General features: G+C 42.9%; 1 protein-coding gene across 1 annotated transcript in view; it reads right to left on the bottom strand.

The window, feature by feature from the left end:
* Positions 1-25168, bottom strand: part of COLEC12 (collectin subfamily member 12) — a gene marked incomplete at both ends in the record, with an annotated part of 108606 nt that overhangs the window by 73787 nt on the left and 9651 nt on the right. Inside the window, one exon of the mRNA XM_079533876.1 lies at positions 23360-23410. Within this exon, the coding sequence (XP_079390002.1) occupies positions 23360-23410 (51 nt within the window). The remainder of the gene's footprint in view (positions 1-23359; positions 23411-25168) is intronic.

A 25168-nucleotide genomic window follows, 5' to 3' on the forward strand; every position in this document is an offset into this window, starting at 1 on the left:
TAAATGCTCTTTGAGGTTTTTCTGTGTTGTTTTATGGAAAGGCTTCTGCCTGATTATTTACAGATGTTGTCTCTGAGAAAGCCAAAAATAGTCCTTTACTAATTTGAAATTTAAACTAGCATTTTTATTATCTTATTGTGTAACCAAGAAACTCTGCTTTGGGGTCCTGAGTTCAAAGAAGACAACAGAGAACTTCAGCTCACTGTTGGCATGGCATGCAGTGACATTACCATTTAGCTAACTGCAGCTCCAACCTTCAGCAGACTGCAGAGTCCTCTCCTGCAGAAGTGAAGCCTCCAAAGCACTTTGCAGCACAGACTGCCCAGGTTACATGACCATGAAAGAATCACGTTGCTTCAAAAGTTATTTCTCCCAAAGTAGCATAGGGTGCTCAATGCAATTTTAAGAATTGCAACAGCCATTCAAGCCAAGCTGCCTTTTCAATGACCACCCTGGCTCAATGCCAGCAAGGAATTTTTTCAGCAAATCATGAAATGCCAAAATGCATCTTGATCTCAAGAAAGTGAAAAAAGGTGCTCAGCAAGCATCTGATGTAATGCTTCTCCAAAGTTCTCCAAACTCTCCTCTTCTTTTCTCCAAGCTCAAGGAGAGTCATGCATGCTAGCAAATGAGGGAATTGCCCTTGTCAAAGAGAAGCCAAAGAGCTCGGACTGCATCCTTGCCAGTCTAACAACAGATTTTACTCTTCTTTCTCCCAGAAACCTGTGCCTGTCAGCAGATACTAATACCAGCTGAGAGCTGCTCCTAAGTCAGTCCCCACAAGCACTTACTTGCCTACTAGGATATGTCTTAGAAACCAAATAGGATGTCTTAGTGGACCATCAGTCATCTCAATCCACAAGTAAAGTAATGCACAGGCACAGGACAAAATCTGTGGGTCCAAATGTCTGTCTTTTCACAGACTGGCATACAATCTAGATGATATCTTTCAAACGTTGGGCTTGGGAGGTTTGTGTTTATTTCCTACGGTCTAACGTCTTACGTGAAAATAGTAGCATAGACTTTCTGAACATAATATCAAACTTTTGTCAGGTGATTACTTTTATGACATTTTCAGTCAGGACAGAATGTGTAATTCTAAAGTTTCATTTAAAAACGAAACCCAAAACAGAGAACTGGGCAATATTCAATTCCTGCAGTTGAAAAAATCATTCACCTCAGACAAACACAACTACCAAAGAAAAACTGGAGAGGCTGCTACTTGGACAAATAAATCAGGATCTTGTTTGAACCTAACAAAACATTATTCCTTATTTTGAATGGCAGAAACCTCTTCAGAAAAACTAACATCTTAAGGTTTGAACTATCTGCAAAATACAAGTCCCTACCAGATATGAAACAACTTTACAATCACAATCACAAAGTCAAGTTTGATCTAAAATTGAAATTTAATTTCTTCTTACTGAAACACAACAGAGCTTGGATTTCTGCCAGCTCTGGTTTAATGCAACTCATCTCGAATGCTGGTGTGACTTCCGAATGTGCTCTCAGCTGAGACACTGGGCTGAATTTATGGACTGAATACCAGATGAGGAAGAAGATGGAATTCCTGATGGGTATTGGACAGAACTGTTAGGTCAGGGTTGAGCTGGCGATTGAGCACTGAGTGAAAGGGTGTGACTGACCCAGGGAGCATAGGGACAGTTTGCACTTGTGCTCCCTGTGTGCCCAGAAAAGTTGGACCCAGGGTGGACACACACTAGTTCATACAAGGGTCAGATACTGAAAGGAGAGCATCCCTTTGGGCGAGGCTGCTCCCTGAGAAGAAGTGCTGCGTGGCCAGAGAGTCCCTTCAACAGTGGGGTGCGTTCCACTCTTTGTTCTGTATATGACTATTGGCCTGCCCACAAATACTTTACCTGTTATCATCAACAACCTGTCAGAAACAATTTTGCTTCTTCTTAAGCAGAACAGGTGTCTTCTAGAGAAGCTGTTATATATTTAAAGACATTATTTTGCATAATATAGTTGAAGTTCAATGAAGAAACTGGTCTGGGGCCTAGGGCCTTTTGGGGGGTTTTATTAAAGATCACACAGTGAAAAGACCTGTATGCTATATTCAGTCCTATAAAATTTCTCAGCCACAGTGCAAAGTAGACATATAGTTACTTAAAGATAACTTACACAAAAGGTTATTTGTACTGCTATGCAACTTCTCACCAAGGATTTTACAAGATTTAGAAATGCTTATAAATTTCCCTAACAATGCCATTCTCCACCACTGCTGAAATCTAAGAATCTCCTGAAGTAATGCTAAGCTTTCAGCTTAAAATTTCTGGTATGCCTCTAGGGGTACAGAATGTTTGTTAAGTGTATTTTTTGTTTTATTCTGGGGTCATGGATATGAGATATATTTGAATAAAAGCATCTAATGTCTTACAAGACTTAACTAAATCCCTTTCTCTAGCCTTAATTTGTCTTCAGCTCCCTTGCTGTCTCCTGAGCTCTGTGGTCTGCTTTTGTTACCACACAATGGTGCTAAAGTGTTTTCTCTTCCTTACCTTTTCAGATGTAGATTGACCTTCCCACTAGAGCTAGAAGACCACCAGGATATCCTGACTCTCCTCCTGCACCATATCAGAGCATAAATAATTTTCTAACTGTTCCTCGGTTTCCTCAGGATCACTGATGTGGTACAACTGAAAGCAAATTCCTTGCCTCGGGGTTTCAGTATCCCTTTCTATGCCAATTGGGTGACAACATATTTCCCTTGTTGGAAAGATCAGTGATCATCATTCTTACTGCTATTGATAAAAAGACTTCCATAAAAATTCTTCATCTCTGAATGAATATGTAGTTTTCTATGACATGATACTGAGAAACCAGGAGATCTGTGCTGGAGACAGAGTAATTTCTCTTTCTCTAATAAAAGAGGAGCGGCTAGCAAACATCTTTGCTTCAGATGTCTTTAATAGGTCAAACGGATGTGCAGGATGTAACTGAGCATCTTCCTCTGTAAGTATATGCTGTGCGAATGACATTTCCTGAAATATGACTGAGTAAAGAAAATCTTTTCATGGGTTTTGAAATCTGGTTCTGAAAAAAAAATTGTAGAATAATGGCCTCTGATGAAATAATAATAGCGAATAATAATAATGATGATGATATTTCCGTAATTCTGCTGGCATTGTTTTCACCATTGTTGCATTCAGTACATTTGCCTGCTGGCCCTAACTTTTGTGGTGTTTCACTGTATTGGAATGCTTGAGGCACCAACCAAACTTCAGAGCTACTTTATGTTTATTAAAAAATCAGGAAGCTTCTTGTAACAGCCACCATGCCAAGGAAAGCCTGCACAACTGGCTGAGAATTGTATTCTTTTTCATGATGGACTAACACTGCTACAGTTGGCCAACAGTATTGCACTGATATCAAGGACGTTAAGTGGGAAATCAAGTTTCACTTCTGAGGGATTTTTTTCCCTACCCTTTCCATTTATGTATTTATAGGTCTCCAAGTGTTAAGAGGAAAGCTGTCCAAAATGAAGTACTTGAGTATAGCTATATTGGCAAGATTAGCATCTAGCAGAGCCGAAAGCTGATCCCTTAAATCTATTAGTGATCTGAGCCCAAGTGCAAACAGCACGTTGGATGCAAGTTAGTCAGAAAACAGTGTAGGTGCTTGGCAGGGCTGGGGATTAATTAGTCTGCTTGGACTGTTCCACAGAGATTGAGTAGCCCTACTCCTGAGTGTTGTGGTACTAATGGAAGAGTGTTTGCATGTCCTTGCCTTGCATCACATGGTATGTCTGTGCTGGGGACTGCTGATAGCAGTCTGGCTGGCCTCTTGCTGTTTTGTTACAGAGGGCCAGAGGATTCCCGAGGAATTTCACACTCATTACTGCGACAAAGCAGAGGCACCAGCCTGAAATGTTTACTGTCTTCACAGATCCTGGGCATACACTCAGTACAAACAGCAAAAATCTTTTGTTCTTTCCAGGTAGGCCCGGACTTAGTTGCCATTAGTCAAATCATCCTGTGTAACCTCAGGGTTTCTCATTTCTGGAGAGAATTTTAAGAAAAAAATAATGACCCGTGGCTAACATGCATCACGGCTAATATGTCATCAGGATGCATCTCCACAAGCAGCAGTTTCTGCTAAGCATCACTTCTTGTCTTCCTGGTTGCTATACTCCTCCATGTAGCTTACTAACTCGCATTGCATGTAGCATCTTTTGTTGTTTAGCACAAATAGGATCCAGTTGAACTATGCATAATTACATCCAGGTCTCGTTCAACGGATGGTTTGTTCCCTCTGTCAATGATCTAATAAGTAAAGAGACACCATAAAATGGGGAATGAGTAATGCATGCTGAGGTGATTATTATACTGTGGTGCTCATACTAACAGCTGGAAGAGATCATGGGTTACTAAAGCTACATGGGCTTTGAGATGGCCTCTGCAAAACATTTTCAAGAATCCAGAATTTATTTCAATGCCCAGGTTAACACATCTTTCCACACTGCTATATCCTTCTTCCAAAAGACTGTTTCCTGAGCCCCATTTCCCGCATCCTGGGAAAGGCTATTTAATCTTGTGGAGATAGCTCTGTAAAGACAGAGGCGAAGTGGAAAAAGCCTCCAGTTCACATGTTAACAATAGTTAATGGAGGATCCAGGACAAAAAATTCTCTTACATCAATGTCTTCTTAATTCATTTAGCCACAATGAAAAGTATTCAATGGGCGAAAAAGCTCAAGAATGGACAAGTTAAATTTTTGAGAAAGACCAAGTGCTGTTTCCTCAGTTTGACAGTGTGAGGGGTCAGCACTCCCAGGAGGCATGTCTGATGTCTCTCAAGAAACACTTCTGCTGAACATCTCCCAACTCAGGTTTTCATTCACAAAGGAAGATGCAGACCCAGAAGTATGGCTCCAGGCCCCCCCACCCTGTTGGCATTTCATCTGGAGATGGAGACCATGGATGAAAGAACAGGTCCCTGTGCTAAGTGCTGCCTAGGATGTAAGATTTGTACAGATGTGCAAATTCCAGAATTGTGAAGACCACCCTAAAAGTGCTCTGAATAGAAGAAGGGATGGTGCAATCTCAACTCCATCACACGGGAAGGTGCCAGGACTTTAATTTATGTGAAATTAGCCCACAGGCTAAATGCCTCAGTATTATCCCTCAAGAATAGAGGGAGTCACCACAGGGTCATGCAAGGAATACCGGAGCCAGGAGTTTCCACCAAAAAAAGCCTATTGTAGCTTGGTGAGGAGATGGGAGTGAGAGTTGAGAGCAAGCTGTGAGTGTTCACATTGGGTATGAAGGTTTCTTCCCCACCACTACAAGCCAGAAGCACATGCGCTGGCAGAAAACAATGCACAAGCCCAAGCAGTCCAGTCAGCTCAGGATAGCTCTTGTCCTCCGAAAAGCTACACCGTTCCATCCAGGGTGATTCACAGGGGACCCAACCCCTCCTTTACTACTGCACGCTTAGTCAAAAACAGCTAAAGTTCATTAGCCCTTAGCAATGAGTGCATCGTGAACTGACTCTTAAAAACCTTTCTTGCATCTTAATACTTCAACCCCCTGTCCGCTTGCTAACTCCTGTGAGTTGTCCAGAAGGTTTTGGAGAGAAACACAGCAGTTCTGAAGAACTCCTTCCAGACCTCTCCAGAAAAAGCAGTGAACACATCCTGTTCACATGATGTGTCCTGGGAGCTGGGATGCACAAGACCTCAGCTGTAATGCTGTAGCTCAAGATTTTCAGCCAATTCCAGGGCCATGGAATCTGCAATGCTGATCTCCCTTTGTGGAGCTGAATCACTCACAGCAGCCACTTAGAGAAAGCAAACCTGGCTGCAAGCCTTCAGGAAACTGCTGATATCAGTGCAATCAACTATGCGTCGTATAGAAGCATATTTTACTATACCCAGCTCTACCACATTCAACTCAATTCAGATAAAAACTCCACAGAGCTGATGAACTTGGCTGCCTGAATAATCTAAGGAAGACTTTCATCAGGTTCAGCAAGGTGTCCAGGCCCATGTCCACGCAGCTTATGAAGGTTCCCAAGGAGGAGACCCCACAGCCTCTGGGCAGACCATGCCAGTGCTCCACAGCTGTGAAGTAACAAAGTGCTTCCTGATGGTCAGAGGGAACCTGCTGTGACACAGTTGTGCCCGTTGCCTCTTGTCCTGCCACTGGGAGCCCGTGTCTTTTATATGAGAGCTAACAGAAAAACTCATTTATTTACTACTTATTCAGGCTGAAGGACTTAATTCTGTGGACAGACTCTCCTGGAATCTTGAATGCTCACAAAATGCTGCCTAAACACTCACTGCACCCTTCTGTCCTCTATTTCTATACAGTTAGTAACAGCAACAGCAAGATATAGGCACTGGAAAAGGAACAGTTCTCTGCAAGTATGAAGTGTTTTAGTCACTTTTCAGTTTCACTGTACATATGAAATATATAGTTTCAGCAGTCAGTAATATTTTTAGAGCACTGCACTGATTAAACCGCAATGAAGAATGTGACACCTCTTTTGGAAATAAAACCCAGTGGGAATCTGCTCTAGAATATTGTGTCTATGGAATAAGGCACAGCTGTTTTGAAGGATTAACCTTTACAGACATTTTCAGACCTTCTTTAAGGAAAGTTAAAATAAGCTGTACGTGCTTAGATTCTGGAGAAAGTAATTTTAATTAACAAGCATCAAAACATTCTATTAAACTGAAAAACTGGCTCACTCAATTTAAATGTATTTATCTTAAGGCAGTGAAAAGGGGAAAAATCGGACAGGACTTCTAAATAAATCTGTGAGTGAGACTCCATGTATCTCTGGCTGAAGAACCCATCCTCCAAGTGAAAACTGGGACACAGGTTATCTAATTTTTCCCATGAAACAAAGAAACAATTTAATACTAAAGCAAAATGTGGAATAACTCAGTAGTTCAGGAATTTTGAAGATTATCAACATTTAGGTGAATAAGGTGGTACATAAAAAAGAACACAACTGTTTATTATTTAAATACGAAAACTGTATTTTGAGAAAGTATTTTCAAAGTTGTAGATAAACACAGATGAAGACCTTCCATTCTGTTTGCTTCTTCTATGAGATGTGATATATACATATGTATTTAGTTTACAGACAGAGAATATAGAGTGCAAAATAATATCTGAGTTAACCAGAGGTGCCCAGCGAAGGCACGAGTCTATAAGCCTTTATTCATGAAGCCTTGATTTCAAGGAAGAGAAAAATGCAAATCTTCTATGGGATCTACTGTGGTAAACTAGAAGAACTTATCAGCATCTGCCTCCTCCTTTTATCTGAAAAGGCTTATGAATTTACAAATACAACTTTCCCAGCATTTTTCTCCTTTGTGGTACTAAGGGACATGGTTAGTGAGCATGGTGCGTGATGTTTTGATGGCTGGACTAGATGATCTTAGTGGTCTTTTCCAACCTTAATGATTCTATGATACTATGAGTCTACTTTCTACCACAGCTTACTACTGACACTAAGCAACGATACAATGGCTTGACTGTAAAAAGAATCTTGAGTTTAGAGGAAAACATGGCAGGGAATTTACTATTTCAGTTTTTCTCTTCATAGGGAGGCTACTGAAGATAGACGTTCTCTGGTATGCATGAACATGAAGGGTGTGAGGTGGCAAAGGCATCTCCTACCCAGGCGGGAATGAAGGGTTTCTCCTGCACGAGTAGCAGGATGAGCAGTTGACACAGATCCTTCTTTGCCCCATCTCCCTGTTTGCAATCCATGATCTGGGGTCCCGAATTTAGGCCAAAATAAATGGGAAGAAAAAATAAAAGGCAACACATTTTGGAACAGGGGGACAAGACAGAAATATTTCTCTAGACATTTTTTCTTTTCGTTGGCAATCACGGGCCACTGCTCACAGGCTTGGTATGTCAGACACAGTCCCAGTGCACAGGCTGCAGGTGAGGCTGCCAGGGCTGTCACCACCACAAACATGTTTCCCTTTTGCAGCCTACAGGATATTTACTTGACCTCACAATGCTAAACACAGATAATATTCTAAACCAAAACTAAAGTAAAAAAATCATTAGTAGTACTATGTTTTCCAAAGCCAGTGATTTCTTCTGACCAGAGGTCAGTGACTAGAACCTTGCTTGGCCAGCCCTACCTTTGCATTTCACTTAGTTGCAGTATCACAAGAGGAAAGCATATCATGCTTCCTATTATCTTGACTTTTTACATAATGGAAGAAAACAAGTTTGGACTCAGAATAACCCAAGAGTCCCTGTACCAAGAAAAAAACACACTGAAAAATAAACATTCCACATGTTGAAAGAATGTAAATAAGAATGTCATTATAAAGACATGCAGAAAACTGGTGTTACTCACTCCAAACACTGCCAATTCTCCATCTAATGAGTTGTTGAATCCTGAGATAACCAGAAATGGCTTGTGAGAGCTTAGCAAACAACAGCATTTGTTTTTCCTTTTGATTTCTCCTTATTAAAGCTACAGGAAAATCACCGAGTTAGAAAGACTACTCAATTACTCTTAATTGCTGTCAGTTCTTATTAGCCCAGACCCTGCTGATTCTGCAATGAGCAGCAATGGGAACAAAGCAGGTGCTCTCTCCTACAGTCTCTTCGCAGTACAGTCCCAGTGGTGGCAATGGAAATGCCATATAGTGGATGGCTGGAAACATGATATCTCAATGAGATCATGATGCTGCTTATACTCACAATCATATTTGGTGTTAAAAACAAGGGGTAGTGTTCCTATTTTGTGTTTTGGGTAGCATTCCAGGCAGTCTCACATGAAAAACCCAACATCTGGGTGTTCACATGAATGGTGCTGTCCCAGGTCACAGGCTGAGTGGGCACGTGCACATGACCCAGAGGGATGGTTACATAAATGCAGCAACAAACTGCATTTGGAGCAGTTGGGGTTTGAACTGAGTGGGCTTTAAGGTCCCTTCCAACTTGAGCCATGCTGTGATTCTATGATTTTCCCCAATAAAGGCATGAGAAAATATCAGTGGGATAATACATATTATCAAATAGGGATATTTGGATATTGCTTTGATGCATAAAATATCCTAAAACCAACCTGAACTGCTGGCCATTTTATCATCCCCAATAATCTAGGGCCACATTCACCATTTTATTCATTTAAAATTATTAATACAACAGTGAGGATGTAGAAGCATCCATCAGAATCAACTTCTAGTAAATTCCGAATTATTATGTAAATAAAGGAACACAGACTCTCTTATTGCTATCGCTTAATGAGAAGACCCGGAACTGGATTTTAAACAAAATATTATTTATTTTTAGTAATTTCTACTCTGACCTTATGCCAAACTCCCCAGTGGGATTATCTTTAGTATTGCAGAACTATAAAACATTCACAGTGAGATACAATAATACTTTGACCCTGTGCCAGTCTACTAAATCTTGTTTATGTATTTATATTGTGTTCCTCAACTGGGAGTGAGGAGAGAGAACCCTATGTTATTTGCTAGATATATTATCATAATAATGTAAGCTATCTTCATTTTTATAATATGTAGAACAAAATAGAAGGATGCAAAATTAAAATCCCAGAATGGCTGAGGGGGGCAGGGCATTCTGTGTCCCTCTGGCCCATCCCCACTCCAGCAGGGCCACCCAGAGAAGGGTGCCCATGGTTGTGCCCAGGTAACTTATGAAGGTCCCCAAGGCCTCTGGGCATCCTGTGCCAGTACCCTGTCATGCCCAGGTACAGGTCCACAAGGGTATTTGAGATCTTAAACAGTGCTTCAGTGCCTTACTTTCTGTAGGAGGCACCTCTCACGGGTGTTACTGGATTGCACGGCAGTGCCATCACAGAGGAAATGAGACCTGTTCACTGAGAGCCTGACTCCAACTCACTAAATACTATGACAATATATGATGAGTGTTATAGAATCATGGAATCATAGAATCCTTACAGTTGGAAGGGACCTTTAAAGGCCATCTAGTCCAACTCCTCCTCAATGAACACGGATATCCACAGCTAAATCAGGTTGCCTAGGGCCCAATCCAGCCTTGCCTTGGAAGTTTCCACGGACATTTTATGTATTAAAAGGAACTGTGATTTAAAATAACGCTTTTATTTAAACCTTTATGATGGGTTGCATGAGCATCATTTAACTCCCTGTATCAAATCCAGCCAAATCATTTCACACTTAGACACCAGTGGGGACCATACAACTTTAGTAAGTGGAGATGCACCTGTTTACAGCAGATCTACCTGTGAGGTAAGCACTCGTGAGAACTAGTCAGAAGATTCTCAGATTCCTAAAAGCTGTTTAAGATTATTATGAGAAAACTGTGCTATAGACAGCTTCCATGCATTTTAAAAAGAGCTTGATGCAAGAACTCCCCAAAAGAACTACTTCTCTGCCTACATCTGAACTGCATAATCTTCAAATCTGTACTTCAAATTTGTGTGGAAAGTCCAAAATCCTCTTAACTGCTTTGGGTATCTCATCTTCTCCAGGAGAGCTGCATATAGATTACAGATCCTCCCCCCTGGTTTTTCGCCAAAACTTTCCATAGGCCACTGCTTGAATATTTCTAAGAAGCCACTTTCACTTAAATGTCAAGTTTACTGGAAATTTGCTGGCAACATCTTTGTGAGCTGGTCTGAAAAAACAAGCAATGTGATCTGCAGAGCTTTAAAGCAGCACACTTGTAAGCATGGAAGTTTGCTGACTGCTTTTCCTCTCCCTTAGTAGTGGTCAGCTTTGGCAGCGAAGTACTTTGAAAAACACACAGCCCGTGCATGGATGAGATCAAACACCAGCCCAACAGTGCAGCCAGTGCACATCAGCCTCACAAGGAAGAAGGAAAAACAAACAGAAGGGGAGGGTGAGATTTGGTGACCCTTGCAAGCTGTGGCCATAGGGAGAAAGGGAGGAGGACAGCAGAGCAGCACTGTGGAGGCACCTGGGCAAGCAGTGCTGCCTGGCACAACCTGTCAGTCACAAATCCTCCACTGGGATTTGGGCAGCCAGCCATGCAGATGTGAGCAGTGGCAGCCCTTGCCCTGCTGACACAGCTGTGTCGGGATGGTGCCCATCCACACTGGCTCCAGCCGAGATTTGGTTGTAGCACAGAAATCATAATAAAGACAGGAAGCAGGTCAGCACTGCCATGCTTCTCCTAGGACAGGACGCCACTGTTTTCCAAACTACAGATGTTTTAACCTCATTCTGCAGGATGAGAGCAGCATGGGAATTATTGGAGCAGGGCTTTGCATTGCTTTCTGTGAATAGGCTTAGAATCACAGAATCATTCAGGGTGGAAAGACCTCTAAGATCATTCAATCCAACCATCAGCCCATCCCCATCATGCCCACTAACCATGTCACTCAGTGCCACATCCATATGATTCTTGAACACCTCCAGGGACAATGACTCCACCACCTCCCTGGGCAGCCTATGCCACTGCCTCACTGCTCTTTCAGAGAAGAATTTTTTCCTTAGTGATATGAACTGTGCTGAGAAGCCTTCACAAAATAGTAGATTAACCCTCATGATGGAAGCTGCAACCCCAGAGCATCTCACGTGCATTGCAGCACCTCCCTCCGTTCTGTGCTGCTCTTAGCATTACACTTCAACATAGGCAGAAGAAAGATCCACGCTGACATCATACAGCTTCACTAACTCTTGTGTCAACAACAGTGTGCCCATGAACACTAAGAGGTTAGAAATCCACTTTAGGTATGGATCTATAAGCAAAAGGAGAGAAAAGCGATTGCAAAAACTCTTTGCTGCATATTTGTCCAAGCAAAAGCTGCAGGACCAGACCAGGATCTCAACTCCTCTCCAGCAGAACTGTCCTCAGGGTGTACGTGCAGTAGTGGAGCTGGTCCTACAACACATCTCTCCACAAAGCTTCCATCACTGGTGGAATTTGGAGCAGTTTCCTAATCCAATTTCCACTGTATTAAAAGCATCTGAAAACTATTAGAAAAAAAAAAAAAAGAAGAAGACCAAAAAAAAAAAAAAATAGACATAGGAGTAGAGTATTATAAAAACCCAAACAAACCTCAAACACACCCACCCTGGAAACATCTCCCATTCACAGCTTCATTGACTATTTTCTTTTAACTCACCACAAGTCTTCCCAGAAGAACAACTGAAAAGACATTAGAGATTATTTATTTTTCTTTCTAAAAGAGTGTTTTAGAAATCTCCCAGGAGGGAGAAAAAGAAAATAAAGTGATTAAATTATAGTGCCACATCAGCGCAAACAGCAAGCTCAAAATTAAGAGAACCATGGTGACGTAAATCCTGCTTTGACATAAGATGACTTCTGATTTCACTGTCAGCTCTTCTGCTTCCTTTTGCAAAGAGACTTCCCCTCATTCTTTTCTGGACCACCTCAATCATCTGCTGGACAAATACATGTTCTTGTAGCTCTTATGGTTATTTTGTGGGGTTTTTATTAGGGCATCTGGTTTCATGCATGTGTAATTTCATTCTTTGCAATAAATGAGGAATTCTCTTTCCATTGGAAACATAATTAGAGACTCAACTGGTATTCAAACCAAGTGCAATAGGAAGGGTTTGTTGTGGAGAACACAGCTTTATTTCTCTCTACTAAATCACAGAACTACTCACAGTAACCTCTCGCATAGATGGCTGAGAACAAAAACAGCCCCACAGCCCTGCATTCCCCAAAGCCACTTGCCACAAATACAAGCTGCTCAGGATATCGGGATACAAAGCTTCAGCAAAAGGCTGGCTCTGAAGCTTATGGTTTTTACAGGCTGCTCTCTGACACTGGTGGGTTTTCCTCCAGCTACCAAATTTCCCTGCCTTAGTTGGCTTGGTAGTGAGCCTGGGACTGAGAGAGATTTGCTTTTTACCTTGTTCTGACCTACTCCATGACATGAGTAGAGCAAAAGGACAGGACACACCTCTGCCTTGCCCCTGCTGTCACTAGGAAAGATGCAGCAGGATGTGTGGTTTCCATATGGCACTGCAGAGCTCTTTCTTAGATCAGATCATCATCATTAAGGTTGGAAGAGAGCAGTAAGATCATCTTGGTCCAACCATCAGCTCATTCCCACCATGCCCACCATGTCCCTAAAAGTTGAGCTGTGAACACCACAGAAAACAAAGGGATCTTCCACTGAGGTGGTTTCATGTGCAGTTTTGGAACCTGCAGAAAGGCTGATCAGTGACAGAGGAAAATCCAGCAGGGCCTGAATTAAGGACCTCTGAAAAATAATTTGTATACTTTAATTCTGCTTGATGACCCAGATGGACACATCTGTTCCTCCTCTGCTTCCTCCAGTATTTTGGTTAGTCAGTCCCTCACATACACCTTAAAGCTTTCTCCTAGTTTTCGCTAAACTAAACTACTTAAAAAATACACCAATTTTAGAGTTTTTGGAAAGCTCTTTCAGATCCACTGCAATAAGCAGAAGAACCAGATGTTGCTTTGTTTGCTTCCCCTCAGAAATGAGCCATGCTGAGTATTGTCCAGTACACTTAATAAAGAAACTTTGCTTAGTGCTGAAATATGCATGTGGTCACTTTTAAAATCTGTGAAAGAGGTTAAGCACATAGTACCATCCATCAAGCAGAAAGCTGTGTTCCTAAGGAGACAAATAAGTTCTTTAAGGAACTTTTTTTTTTTTTTTTTCCCAACCTGAGCAATTCTGTGATTCTATATTTCTATGATTCTATGGAGCAGTGATTTGATGGCCTGTTTTAGGAAATTGTATATGCAGTGTCAGTGCTTGGGGTAACATAATGACTTCTGAACTCTTGACTGGGGTCTTGGAGCAGGATGAGAAGCAGAACCGAACTCATAGGTTTTTGGCTTTCCTGATCTTGGGCATAGCACATCCAGGAACACACTTGTCTTTCTAGATGGAACCGACAGGATATCTAAATGTCCACATGTCTGGGTTTTGTACATTTGAAGTCAAGCTATTAGATAGTCCAATACACTGACCCAAATTCACATTGGATGTATTTAAATGAAAATGATATGTAAACACTGATATATAAACAAGCAGCGATATGCAGTCACTGCTGGGGAGAAGTGAATTTAGCTGTGCACAGATGCTACGTTGAAACTTCGCAGCGGGGGTTCAAATTACTGTGGCTTCAGGTTCTGCAAAATGTTAATTAAGGACAAGAGCTCTCTCACTCCAAACTCAACTCTGACAGGCCAGACTTACAATCAGTTACACTGGGCATGATATGCCACATTTCCATCTGACCCAATTAACTTCTGGGGTTAAAAGAGGAAGGAAAAAAAAATCCCTTTGCTCTTTTTTTTCTCTTTTTTTTTTTTTTTTGGTAATCATATTCTTCTCTATACAATAAAGTAGAAATGTACGTAGAAAACCTTCCAGTTACTGGTTGTTCCTACATACACAGATGCTCTGAAATCATGCCATAGCCTCTTAACAAAATATACAAGGACAGTGTTTTTCCTGCCTTTGGACACGACCGAGTAGGCTCCAATGACCTTACAAGTTTGGCAAGTAAAAGCTTGCATGCCTGTTCCTGGGCAAATTCAGAATATAAAACTCAGTGGTATTTTCCATGTTCCTGGCCAAAACCATGCGAACACAAAAATACATTACATCAAGAAAATCGATTAGCGTTTTTCAAAATTTTAAATGTTCTTGTTTTGAAACACACGCAGCGAAGCCCTATTAAGCATAGCTTAGATGTTAGGAGGAAATTCTTCACTTGGTAGTCGGTGAGGTGCTGGCACAGCTGCCCATGTAAGCTGTGGTTCCCCATCCCTGCAGGCGCTCAAGGCCAGGTTGGATGGGGCCCTGGGCAGCTGAGCTGTTGGTGGCAGCCCTGCCCATGGCACGGGGTGGGACTGGGTGGGCTTTGAGGTCCCCTATAAATGAAGCCATTCCATGATTGTGTGATATCCTGGTGCCCTGATATCCTTAAAATGAAGCCTACCTGCCCTGCCTCTTTATGGCGTTATGGAATGGCTACCAACACACTGAACATCTGCAAAGAACCACTAATGCAAACCTCCCAACGAGCTGGGCTGAAAAGTGGATCCCTTGGGTCTTGTACTCTGTCTTCCACAAAAATTCCAGCTGCCTCCATTAGAAGCCACTAGCTGCAACCCGGAAAACCCATACAAACTTTATTAATGTGAGGCATCTGTCTCTCACCCTGGCAGGGTGCATTTTCCAGATACATTCCTGACTGAGCCGAAGAGTGTCTGCAGAACACAAACCTCCAAGCTCCCATTGCATAATGCACAGACCCATCAGCTCCAGGCACTCACAAAGCCCCTTCCCACTCGTGGTCCCCCACCACCTACCTGTTACCAGACCCCTAAGCCACCCGCACAACCCTTGCTGAAGCAGAATCAGTGGAAATGTCTAGGCACTCTGCCTGTTCTGCTGAAGTTTAGCAATATGCAGGAGATTAATTGAGACTGGATAAAATTTTATTCCAGCTTTCCTTTGGCTAAACTGTTGTGTTGCAGCACAGTAGAGTTTGGTTTAATTTTAGTTTAGTGAAGCAACATGCTGCCCCTTGTCAGTGTTTGCGATAGGCAAAAACAGCTTAAAACAGAATCACAGAATCACAGAATTGCTCGGTTGGAAGGGAGACTTAAAGGTCATCTAGTCCAACTCCCCTGCAATGAACAAGGACACCTACAGCTACAGAAGATTGCTCAGAGCCCTGTCCAACCTGACCTTGTGTGTCTCCAGGGATGGGACATCCACCACTTCTCTGGGCAACCTGTTCTTGTGCTTCTTTAACAGTAATGTAAAATACTTTTACCTTCTATCCAGTCTAAATCTCCCCTCTTTTAGTTTGAAACTGTTCTCCCTTGTCCTATCACAACAGACCCTGCTAAAGAGTCTGTCTCCTTCCTTCTTACAGCTCCCCTTCAGATACGGAAAGGCCGCTCTCACATATCCTCGGAGCCTTCTCTTCTCCAGGCTTAACAGACCCAGCTCTCTCAGCCTGTCCTCATAGAGAGGTGTTCCATCCCTTGCATCATTTTTGTGGCCCTCCATTGGAGGTGCTCCAGCAGGTCCATGTCTCTCCTGTCCTGAGGACTCCACATCTGGATGCAGTACTCCAGGTGAGGCCTCACCAATGCAGAGTAGAGGGGCAGGATCACCTCTCTTGCCTTGCTGGCCACGTTTCTTTTGATGCAGCCCAGGATACATTTGGCTTTCTGGGCTGTGAGGGCACATCGCTGGCCCATGTCCAGCTTTCCATCCACCTTTAACCCCAGGTCCTTTTCAGCAGGGCTGTACTCCATCCTAACATCCCCCAGCTTGTGCTGATAGCAGGGGTTGCTAAGACCCAGGTGCAAGACCTTGCACTTGGCTTTGTTGAACCTCATGAGGTTCTCCTGGGCACAAGCCAGTCTACATCTCTCTGAATGGCAAAATATTGTATTTTTGTGATTCCTTATTTGCACTATCCCCTTTAGCTCTCACAGGCTTTTTTCCATAAGCATTTATGTATTTTCCCCACACAGTTTGGAGACTTGGAGTTGAAGACTTGTGGAGTGACTCAAAGTGACTAGAAACATGAAGCTCTTGCTCAGTATGGCCATACCTTCACACAGCACTTCTCTCTCCTTGCTACCACTGTTTGAAGGATGGGTGTCTTTATTGGTTACCTAAAAGCAAGCAAAATGCTCGCGAAATGCTGAGCCCTAAATTTAGATTTCACAGGAATTCAATCCTCACAAATAAAATTTTCTCCTGGCAAATCATCATAAAATTGGCTGAGAACAAGTGTGTGATGCATTACTTCGGTGGCCTCAGCAGTTCCAAGATGCTGGCTGTCAACAGAGGGAGAGGGAAGAGACCATTAGGTCTGGTTTGAGGAAAATGCCCCAAAAGAAAAGGAATCCTCTGCCTCATTGTGCACCAGTGTGCCTCTTCTAAAATGTCACTGCCAGCAGTAAGCACAGCACAGCAGCTTTCTGGTGTGGGATAACAGAAGCAAATAAAGAATAGCCAAGGATCATTCAGATACATCTGGGTACTTGCAGCTTTATAGTTTACAGCAGGCTGTAAAGAGCAGCATATGGCAGCTGCTAGCCGCAGAGGCAGAGCTCTGCTTTGGATAAACTCAAAAAGGCTTCACCAGGGACATCAGTAATGCTACAACAGCAGCACTGGGAGAACCCACTAGCTGGTATCTCCAAATATTTTATCTTCCTCTTCCTTCTTCGGATGGCTTCTTATCTTAAATTTTCACTTCTTCCACAATTTTCCTGTGCTCCTTTCAATAGAAACAGCACCAAGCTGAAAACACAATTCTTAGTTTTGTTCTAATGCATTAATCTCTCTCACAGGTAATGGTTTGTGATGCAGAACAACCCAACTTGCAGCCTAGGTGTTTTGGCAGCAACCTGATGCAAAGTGCTTCATTATTTGTCCAGCTAGTTTACGGGGAAACAAATACAAAATCCCCAGGTGTTGCTTACAGTGCAACCAATATTTTTCATTCCATTTGTAAATACAACACTCTAGTCAGCCCACACACCTATTTTACAGCCCTAATGAAAAACAGAGGGCAGACTTCACATGTAGCAGTGACCATGCCACCTTTCAGCACATCTCTGAAAGACAGAGATTGATTGAGGAGGTATACTTCCAGGCATGCAGATGCAATGTAGGAAGAAACATGTCAAGAATTTTAATTGTACTTCGATTGAAAAAAAAAACAAACCACATAACAATAAAAAATAGATTGCCTACAGACCAGCACACAGCTGGAATGACTCTGGTCACCCACTCAACTGCTAAGAGGCCTCCTTACGAGGACTGCATGCAGACACAGCAGGAGAGGTTGGAGAGGGGCAGCCCAAGCCCATCAACCCCAACAGCACTGATATCTCCGGGCTATGCTGGCACAGAACACATAGCTCTGTCAGCTTCTTGGATCACACTATTACTGTCTGATGCTAATGGATCAGTCAGGGTGCCTCAACTATTTTCCATCTTTACCAGCATGGAAAGATTTGGCAGTTTTAAATTTTCAGCTGGAAGGTATCAGTGATAATCCAGAAGCTGCTGACAGAGTGAGGACAAAGCTGGAGGCATGCAGCACCTTGACTCCAGCTCCTCACAGATGTTCCTCTTAATTTTTTTTATCAAGAGCTCAACTCCAATGGCCCTGGAACTCTGGATGCACCCTGGTAAAGAAAAAAAAACAAAGGAACTCCTGCATATACATGCAGTCCCCAGTGTGCCCCCAAGGCCCCAGCCCCAGGACATGCTGTTGACACTGGGCTCACTTGGGTGCCCCCTTTTGTCCCACTGGCCATAGTAGTGGAAAGAGTGTCTCCAAGTGACATTTCTTGGCCTATAGTGAACAGACATGCTGATGCTACCATGCAAAGTAGGTTTAATTACCCCAAGACCCATGCAGATGGAATCTCTATCCAATAAAAGCAGCAAGATCGCTGGCCTGGAAGCAATGTGCCAGACTTTCCTCTGGCTTTGTGAGCAACAGTGATTCCTGACTTATTACTGAGCCACACTATTGTGTGTCACAGTTTGTGTGTCACACATGTGAAAGAATGCCCAGAGAACTCGGTGGCTTGTGGCACCTGAAATCCCTTGCTGGTCATTTACAAACCATAAAGAAAAGTTGATAAATTCCTTAAGATTAGATCTTTACTTATTTATTTTTCTTACAGGCTTAAGGTTTGTGTGGATGTAGCTCACCATCAAGCTGATGCCAGCCATTTTTCCATGTGTGGCATTACAGATGTGAACAATGGCCTGGGTTTATCCAGGGTTAAAGGCTGAAGTTAGGCTTTCTGTGCAGTGTTAATGAGTTAACGTTATTCCTGAACTACCACAAAAGTCCAAGCTACAAGTTTTAAGAAGGATTACCGTAATCACATTTAAATTGTTACTTACAGGCAGGAAAATATATCATATTAAGCTCTTTCTGAAAGTCTACAAAATATCAAATTTTTTTTCTCTGTAAACCATTCATAAGGCTTTTATTGTTAAACTCCTAAAATTCTCCATTTGTATTCTACCAAAGGTATAAATATACACCTGTATATACACACACACCAACTGATATATAGCTTCTCTCTGCCTAAAATATTCAAAACAATCTAAAGTGAGAAAGCAGTTATTACATGGATCAAGTTCAGCTGCCCCTCAGCAACTTATCAGCAAAAAAACTGTCATATTTTCCAATAATACTTTAAAACCAGAGGCATTTTTCTCAACTCTTTCCAGCATAGCAGATTTCATTATTGTCTCGCAAGATGATTTGTCCATTTCTGGTCTAGAAATACCTAGATTTAATTCTTAGAACTGGAATGATGCTCAGGAGCTAAGTTACTGTTGCTGCACAGACTGGACATCATGACTAGCATACCCTATGGGAGGTGAAAGATCCCAGCTCATGGTCTGGAGGACAGGGGACAAGGTGGGCCCTACTATGGAGGACAAACTGATAGCCTCCAACTCTGGCTATGTTTCTTAACGGCAAAAAAGGGTCCTTATCTCACACAAACTGTTTAGTCTTCTGCTTATCTTCAGTGTACTGGCCCTGTCTTTTTATTCCTTGTGAGGTTTCTCATTGTCAGCAGGGCTTTCAGCTCTATTCTTGGAAGCCTGCTTTCTGAAACATTAAAATTGGGCTTCACATCAGTTCAAAGACCACTCCCTTTTTTCCCCCAGTTATTTCATGTTGTGGTATAGCTTCAAACTATTCATTGAATAACTTCACATTGAAATTTGTACACTAATTGCTCTTTTAAGTGCAGGTTTAAAGTTCTAAAGCATTAACACAAAGATTCTAAATTTGCAATTGTCTATGCATCTATTGCCTGGGAATGCCACAAGTTGAGTAGATCAGACATGCTACCTCAAAAGTCCATTAATTCCCTTTAATTCTTGTGCCTTCATTGATGTCCAGAGCCAGAGAAGAGTCAAAACCTCATCCTAATATCTACCAGGCTGCTCATCCTGGAGAAGAGGAGGCTCCAGGGAGACCTGATAGTGGCTTTTCCGTATCTAAAAGGGGGCTATAAGAACAAAAGGAACAGAGTCTTCAGCAGGGTCTGTTGTGATAAGACAGGGGGAAACAGTTTCAAATTAAAAGAGGGAGATTTAGACTGGATAGAATGAAAAAAATATTTCATGTTAAATGTAATGAGGCACTGGAACTGGCTGTCCAGAGACATGGTGGATACTCCGTCCTGTAGACACTCAAGGTCAGGCTGAACAGGGCTCTGAGCACCTGATTTAGCTGTATGTGTCCCTGTTTATTGCAGGGGAGCTGGAGTAGATGGCCTTTAAGGGTCCCTTCCAACTCAAATGATTCTATTACTTTATGATTCTATGATTTGAGCTCTCAAGCCTGAGATTTAGCATCTCAAAAACCCTATAATTCTGAAAAGCATGTTTTGCCCTCTCTTCATTCCTTCTTTCCCAAAGAGGGAGTAGGGAATACACAAACCAAAAGCATTGCCTAAGGAAAGGGTTAACACTGATGACAATCTGGTAGAGGAAAACCATGGATGGGCACAACTTGTTATCTGGAACAGATCACTTGAAAGCAGCCTGGCAGTGACTTATGATGAAGTAATAGCAATAAGAAACATCTATGTTCTCACCACCACAACCCAGAGCCACGGGCACCTGAGACACTGGACAGTGCCCTTCTGGCTGCATCCCTGCACATCTGGAGCACCCACTGAGAAGAAGCAAACAGCACCAGGCAGCTGGAAAGAGCATCTTCCTCGGCCTCCCTGACTCCCTGTGGTGAATTTGTCCTGCACTCAGAAGTAAACACATGCTGGTGTTGACTTTGCTGTCTGCATCTGTGATGAATATTTTTAAATGTTACTGCGATACGCTCAGTGTGTTTGGATTAATATAACCAGTTAGAGTTTGGTGGACTAAAAAGTAGCACAATACACTCCCTGAAATTAGTGTATCTGAGGAGGAAGAGAAATGTTCAGGAAAATGGGGAGCAGTGCATGCTGGCAGGATGGTGACTGCTCAATCTTCTTTTCAAATACTTCTTTCCCAAAATGAGAATTGCCCAAGAGTGCCTTCCACCCTTCAGCACATCTCTTGCTTTCTTGAAGCAAATGGCAGGGTCCAGCAACAAGACAGCTAATAATAAACTCCCCAGCTGAACTCTAGGAAAGCAGTTGAAGTCAAGGATTGTGAGCCAAGTGCTGACCAACATGTGTTCCCAGCTGCCAGCAGTGATTCATTGCAAAACGGGTTCTTTATGAAGCAGTTGTGGTTTAGCCATCTCCCTCTCGGAGCACATTTTGCTCCAAACAAGGCTTACTTTTTCCAAAATATGGAGCCGAGGGCACCTGAGTCATGGTCCTTCTACTCTGTCTCATGTTAACAGAGCACACAGGGACTACTCTAGTCACAAAATACTCACACAGCTGTTCATACAGAATGGCTCCTGAACCAACCAACCAACTGGTGCTGTTATTGCTGCCTGCTTCAGCAGCTGTATGCAAAAAGTGCTGATTTCCACAGCACCAGCCTTCAGACAGGATAGGCCTCCTTCCAAAATGCCCTTTTATCAAGGGCTTCTATAGCAAAGATTGGTTCTTGCCTTGGGCTTCTCCAATCATACTATCATAGAACCATAGAACCATAGAATCAGGTAGGTGCGAAAGGACCTCCAAGCTCATCAAGCCTGTCAATCTGACCTACTGAGTCCCATCACTAAATCACATCCCTTATTGCCAAAAGTAAAATCTCACAGTGATGTGAAAGGAGTATTTCATTCTTTCTCTTTACTACCAATAATAATAGTAAGTTTATTTTCTTCTTTATATCTTTAATAGTATTTTTCATTATCCAAATGCTCACAATTTAACCTGCTACTATCAGAGAGGACGCAAGGCCAAGAAGGAACACAAGCTGGGACAACAAGCATAACAGTTCCTATGGGTCCTGAACTACTTGGCTGTATTTTTGCTCCTGTAGTGCTTCTCTGGAAGTACTGGAAGTGACTGGTCAGTGGATCTAGGTTTTTAAAAGATGCGCATCACCTTCAGCTGAGAGGCTGCCTGGAGATGCTGCGATCACTGTAGAAATGGGAACACATTAATGCAGTCTTTCTGAGGAAGGGAAAACAGCCCTGTAGTTGGTTGTTCCTTCCAGGGACCTCCACAAGTGTTGACATCCTTCTCCTGCCCCTGCTACTCTGCTCACCTTCCCTTCACCCTGACAAACACAACACAAGTACAAGCACTCCTGGAAACACGCAGAACAGTTAAAATTTCTTCCTAGTTCTTCAGAGTTTTTTTTTTTAGGTTTTTTTTTTTTTTTTTGGCTATTCCAGGGCCCAGTCCAGAGGAATAAAACAAAAAGCAGAAAAAACCTACGTGCAGCCTTATGGCAGGACTTTCTAAGCCACAGATGCTGGCTCTGTGGCTGGCTGACGTACCCAAAATACGCCTACTGCCACGAGCGTGCCTCCCCCTGCTTCTTTTGAGGTGAATTATTGACATTTTTCTTTTTTCTTTTTTTTCAATTCAGCCTTTTCCTTTTTGAAAATGACTCTTGTTCCAGCCTAGAGGGCTGTGAGAGATGCACTACACTGCTTCCTTCACATGACAAGGCCATTTTCAATGAACCACCATCAAAAAAAGAAAAGAGAGTGACCAATGTGATTTTAAGAATTTATCTCTTTGGAATTCTTAGCTTAAGGTGTGGTTTATAAAAGGTTACATTGCAATGTATTAAGTAAAACCTTTAGGTTCATTCAAGAGAAAATAGAAGCAAGAGCTTCCCTGTGTATACAGAAGCACAAGAACACGCTGAAGTCTCAAACGCTGTGCAGGAGAGTTTAACCATGTTTTGAAGTTATCACCACGTCCCAAATCAGGAGAAGGTAAAGCTGTGGTAAGGGATTTTGATCACCAGGACTGCTTCAGAACACAATCATCCCATAAGCTTTTGCTCCTTTTTTTTAGAGATAAACTCACAGAATTGTTCCTGGCTCAGCCGTTCTGACTTTGCAGAGCATGAAGAGGTCCCATATGACCACAGCTGACCATGTTGTGCATAATTTAGGGTCTATGAAGAGCACAGCAGGGGCAGCAGAAGTTTCAGGGGCATGTACTTTTCTGTACATGCACATCTGGCACACTCATGAAGTGTGGGGTTGGTTTTCATAACACTGCTTCATGCAAGGATCCAGTAATAAAGCTGATGACTTCTCATCACACCTGCTGCTGGCCAGACATTAGACTGAATGGGTTGATGGGACTGTACCTACATGTTCTCAAGCTGCCAGGCCAGTAAAGGAGGCTTTAATAGCAGCTGCTTCTCTTAAGCTAAGTGCTGCGCCACAGAGCAGTGAAAGACCTGCTGCCACTTACCAAACCTCTTGTAGCCAAAGGACTGCACCTCCTCCTCTTCTGCAAAATCGTCTGGAGACAGAAAGAAAGACAGAGCACCAGGTTACTACTACCACTCGAAAAATATGGGAAAAATTTGTTACAGGTGCATTAGTTTTACCCCAAGATCTGATAAACAGTGGGATAGAGAACTGACAAATACAAACAGATGACAAAAAATATTTCAGCTCTTTTGTTCTCATCTTCAGTCGGCAGGCAGCAAAATGCTATTAATCACATATTTATTTTGTCAGAAGCTTAATTTCTTTCTACTTCCTTCCAGCAGCAATTACTCAAAGGAAAAGGCTGGCATCAGCAGAAAAAAATGCACTCACTACTTTTTTTTTTTTTTTTCAGTCTCTTGCTACCAGCCCAGCCCTTCCTTCTGCTGCGGCAGGGCAAGGCGAGAGCTGTGCCTGCTGCCGGAACCTGGCTCCCAGGAAGAGCAGTACAGCCCCACTGCCCAACTCCTGCTTCCTGATTTCTAGAAGGAAACAGAGGAGATCCATTTCCTCTTCTGCACACGCCATTTCATGCACTGGGGAAGACTCCAGGGCTTTTTTAAATCAGCACCTAGTGCATCATTTCCCAAGAGCTGCAAGCCTACCATGCGGAAAACACCAGCATCTGACAGCAGCCCCTACCAAAATATGCCTGCTCTTGAGCTTTTGATTGCACTGCAGTAGAGGCAAGGCAGAAATCTGCATCCCATTGAACACAGCTGCTGCATCCTATGGAGCTTCAGCTTGCTGAGCCTTCACACTACCCTTACTGCATTGGGTGCCAAGAAAGACGCCTCACTTGCAAATGTCCCATCAAGATCCTACATCAACACAAGGACGGAAAGAAACAGAAGTACAGAGGCCAGCCAAGGAATTCACCAAAATGGAACATTTAATGAGCTGCAGTGAAAAAGCAGGTTCCAAACAGATAAGTATGCATGATGGGAATGAGTCTGGGCTTGGGTAGCCCTTTGGTGTCCACAGCCTTATTGTGCATGAACAAGCTGCTGGCATCGTGAGACCAGGCTGGTGCTGCAGCTGACATGGGACACAGCATGGCTGTGGGAGGGTGGACTCAAGTGAAGGAAACATATGGCCCTCATCCAGGCTCAGCAAAGTCTAAACAAAACAGCTCAAAACTCAGATTCTTCACCAGGTAATACTCATTTTGCTCACTGCCAGAGGTGCTCCTGTCTATCTTCACTCTTGTTTCAGTTGTGCACTTAAGAAATGCAAGAACCAGTGGGCACTCCTCAGGCAAAACAAACACATCCTGATTTTGAAGGCAGCAACTATCCTCTAACAAAGAACACCTCACCATTGTACCAGATATTATCTGAGGACAACGTCACCTGACAAAACACGACAAATACGAATAAACCAAGTGACCACAAGGAGTCAACTGCCAAGCCTCTCATCCCAGCAGTAAATTACTCCAGAAAAGCCTTCCCCTCTTGCACAAAAGATAAAAGCTGCACAGAAAAGTTATCAGTGCCAGAGCCCTCAGCTTCCTGCCTTCTCTTGCTAACACAATCGCCTCCTGTTTCTTGGGAGCATAACCTGCTTTGTCTGATCCATATCTGCCTTGTGCAGCCAGGCCGTGCTGAAGCCCTGTGGCCTAATCCTGCACCACATCTCCAAGGCCCATGCACCTCCTCCCCAGGGCCCCCCTTATGCCAAGGGCTGTGCCTTCCCACCGTCTCTGGCCCTCACATCCCTTCACTGCTGCTGCCAGCAGCGGAGGGCCCTGCACCTCTGAAGGGCATGTCACAGAATCACAGAATGGCCA

Source organism: Tetrao urogallus (genome assembly GCF_951394365.1).
Source record: "Tetrao urogallus genome assembly, chromosome: 3".
NCBI lineage: Eukaryota > Metazoa > Chordata > Aves > Galliformes > Phasianidae > Tetrao > Tetrao urogallus.